Source organism: Sinocyclocheilus anshuiensis, unplaced genomic scaffold (genome assembly GCF_001515605.1).
Source record: "Sinocyclocheilus anshuiensis isolate Anshui unplaced genomic scaffold, SAMN03320099.WGS_v1.1 scaffold998, whole genome shotgun sequence".
Lineage (NCBI taxonomy): Eukaryota > Metazoa > Chordata > Actinopteri > Cypriniformes > Cyprinidae > Sinocyclocheilus > Sinocyclocheilus anshuiensis.
Genome location: NW_015536513.1, coordinates 472396 through 476319, shown reverse-complemented (window position 1 = coordinate 476319; position 3924 = coordinate 472396). Strand labels below are relative to the sequence as shown.

The following is a 3924-nucleotide window of genomic DNA, read 5'->3' as shown; positions in this document are numbered from 1 at the left end:
ATAAAAGCAGACCTTTATACAGTGATGCATTATTAATAAGACAATTTTCTTTTCTTTTTCATTTTGTTTTCAAGTGCGCCACTCATGGCATTCGCTGTTCTTCTGATGGCGGCCGGTTATCAAACAGCGTTGCATTGCTGCGGGCGCCCCCTTCTGGATTGGGGGTGAATTGCCTTTATGGGTTAGAGCTGAAATCTGCAGGATGGTAGCTCTCCAGGAGCAGGGTTGGACACCCCTGGCCTATATCATTACATATATTTAACCATGCAGCAAACATTTTAAAATATCTTGAAAAAATAGCTACTTTAATTTATTTAAACCGATTTCCTTTTTCCTTTAATTTCATAGGGCCAAAATTTGGACAAAATGTTGTTTTAAAACATGACTGTAGCACTATGACTTGAATGTTTTTGAATAAAGAAAATGCTGTACTTTATTATTATTATGATAAACTAGGCTACATAAAAAAAAAACATTATTAACTGGTACTTTTTCTAATCAAATGCATTATTAATAAGACAATTTTCTTTTCTTTTTCATTTTGTTTTCAAGTGCGCCACTCATGGCATTCGCTGTTCTTCTGATGGCGGCCGGTTATCAAACAGCGTTGCATTGCTGCGGGCGCCCCCTTCTGGATTGGGGGTGAATTGCCTTTATTCGTTGTAAGGCCTCATTCACAGAACCGAGATGTCCGTACCGTGACGGTTCGGTACGAATACATATATATATATTGTCCCACTACGGTGTGAATAAAGAGCGCTCGAAGACGACGATGAAGAAGAATTTCCAATAAACTTTAATTATTCCACAACAAGGGGTCGATTCAGACAGGGCAGGAGAACACACGAGGTAGCGTAGTCACATTCACAAATAATACCGGATAAAGAAGAACTGAACGGTGTGTGTGTATTACTCTCATCAAAATTGGAGGAAAGGTTAAGGAATTACAGCTCTTTAATATGTACCTCCCCCTTTTTCAATGGACCATAAGTAATTGGACAATTGACTCAAAAGCTGTTCCGTGGACAGGCGTTGGCTATTCTTTCGTTATTTCTACATCAATTAAGTTGATTCTAAGTGTGCCATTTGCATTTGGAAGTATATATGTGACTGTGTCCTAAGTGTCCTTGTGAAGTTTTAAGAAAATTATAAATAATGGTAAATCTACTTGTAGCATTTGTACTGCTTTTGTTGAGCAAATCTATCCTGCAATGTGACACCATTGATGTTCTTGACCTGTTAAATGGACATTTATGGTATTTATGTTCTTAGCAGATATTTTATCATCCAAACTGTTTCCTAGAACTTCACATATAGTGTAAGTGGCAATTACTAGAATTTGTAGCTCTAATGTAATATAATAAATATGAGAAGATACTGTGAAAGTGCTGGATTGAGGCGAGTTACTAATGATAAGTCAACAAATGCCACACAAACCTGATAGTAATGCAGGTTACTGGGTGAAGTGTGGAGCTCATGGGTTTTGATTTCTGTTCTCTGTAGAGATTTAAGTCCGTCTCAGCACTTCCTGAATCTACAGATGAACCCATCGTTCCTTTCAGTTCTCTCTTCTCTTTTGATGGTGTGTGTGTGTGTGTGTGAGTGTGCGAGTGAGTGAGTGAGTGAGTGAGTTTGTGCATGTCTGTAATGGTGAGTGACAATGTCAAGTCGAGCTTTGCATGAAACAGATGTTATGTTTATGATATCTTGATATTGTACTGCAGGGTCAGAAATGTATTCATGAGGTCATGCGAGTAATCACACTGGAAGTGTTTGTACAGCGTCACAGCAGCAGCTACAAAGCTACATACAAACTTTATAGTTGTCTTTGTAAAGAAATAACCGACCAACTTCTAAAAACAAATGTAAAGTTTTAAAGTCTTGAAAGTTTAACATGGGGATTCGCATGTTAACGGTAAACAAAAACTGCTCCAATCATATTGTTTCAGTCATACTTTGATAAAGAAAGTGCTGTTTATATATATATATTTATATATTAAACCATACTTTAATTCAAACTGAATAATTAAAACAAGTTTAAAGGGATAGTTAACCTAAAAATGAAAATTCTGTCATAATTTACTTATCATTAAGTTGTTTCAAACCTGTATAAATTTATTTGTTTTGTTGAACACAAAGGAAGATATTTGGAAGAATGAAAGAATTTACTGACATTATAGTATTTACAGTATTCCAGTATAATTTCACAGTAGTAATACTGTATGTAGTATTACAGTAAAATTACTGCATTTCCATTTACAGTATAATTACTGATTTTTATTTAGTGTATATATACTCTGTGTGTACATTATAGTATAATTACTATATATTTATTTTCAATTTGAGTTAAGCTATATTTAAATAAAATTTACTTTCTACCTGTAAAAAACTATCCTGTACAGCACTGTAAACTGCATTGTCTATCTAACAAAATCACAAATACTCTTGAACATTTGTCTTTAATATACGCTTTTTAATTGTTCAGAATTTACTGACAAAAGTACAAATTGCAAATGTGTTCTAATTCATTCCTTGGGTGTTTGTAACATGGCCAAAATGAGCCGGGACTCGAACTTGGGACGCCCGAAGTGCAAAGGCGCTACATGACGGCGCGCTGCCCACGAGGCCATCAGTGTAGACAAACCACTGCATATTTACTATAGTAAAACAAAGGTACATTTTTGTAAGGGTGTTTATCAGCCAAATGTATTTAAAAAATGTAAACAGGTATGAAATATGATCAGTAAGAGAAAAACATTGTTAATGAGAAGACGAACTTGACTGCAGCAGGTTAGTTGGGAAATAAATGTATTTATTATTCAGAATGCACATCTGGATGCGAAATCTATTAATAGGATAATTTCAGCAGGTTGAAGATATGAGATGTAGGCCTAAACATGCATACCACACACGGACGTATTCCCACGTAATATTTTAAGCCCTAAACACACTGCACGATTTTCAGCTGTCCCAGACGAAAGATTTGCATCGTGAAACAATCGTGACGATTTCTGTGATCGTGGCTCCTAATCTGTGCTCTTATGTCGTACAGTGAGAGAGGTTCAAATACGGCCGTTGTCACGGTCTTGCGACCAAAGATAGTCTACGATACAGCATGATCATCGCACAGTGTGTTTGCTGCTACGATCCACGTTTACTGACCAACCAATAAAAATGCGACATGAAATCAACGCGACATGGTGCTAAAACATACAACTGCTTACCTCAAGCTCTTATGCCTTACTCTTTCGCCGCTTCCACTTTTTTTCAGCACACACGGCTAAAGTGTGATTTATCTTGCTCTTTTTGTTTACCACTAGCGCATGCTGATGACGCTATATTCTTCTATAGTAACGCGTGTCGTAGTGTACGAGTCAATAGGTGTCATCATCGTACAGTCTACACACACGTCGTAGCCACGTTTATTAGATCCATGTCGCACAGTGTGCTAAAAAAAAATTTGCTAAAATCGTGCAGTGTGTTTTGGACTTTAGAAGGACCTTCATCCCTCCGCATCAGTCTCATCCATGCTTTCCTCAATTCGTGTTGTGTCAGGAAACCGTGAAAACCGAGGCAGTGTGTCGTTGTTTACAATTAAAGCAGCCGGGTACGCTGCAGTAACACCGGCTATATGCTTTAAATCTGAACTATTAAAGGTCCCATATTGTCAAAACTGAAATTTCCTGGCTTTTTTCATTATAACTGAGGTCTAGGTGCTATGTAACTTCCATATAAGTTTCAAAACAGTCAGTCCATAGACGCGCCCATAACAACAAAAGACAATACTTTATTGAACCTTTTCTGATAAGAAGTGTGCGCTGCAAACGCAGCATGTTTGACGATCATTTCTGTCCAGTCCGCTCGTTTTATTGTGTTTAGCCACAGCTGTCGTCGGGTTTTTGACTGGCAGTGGGAGCAGATATG

At 37.3% G+C, this 3924-nt stretch overlaps 1 protein-coding gene across 1 annotated transcript in view; it reads left to right on the top strand.

Moving 5' to 3' along the window:
• The window catches only part of LOC107692251 (tripartite motif-containing protein 29-like), a gene marked incomplete at its 5' end in the record, with an annotated part of 10050 nt that extends 8306 nt beyond the window's left edge, over positions 1 to 1744 (top strand). The window contains 2 exons of the mRNA XM_016491213.1: positions 1504 to 1582; positions 1725 to 1744. Coding sequence (XP_016346699.1) covers positions 1504 to 1582; positions 1725 to 1744 — 99 coding nt within the window. The remainder of the gene's footprint in view (positions 1 to 1503; positions 1583 to 1724) is intronic.
• Between the last annotated feature and the right edge of the window lie 2180 nt (positions 1745 to 3924).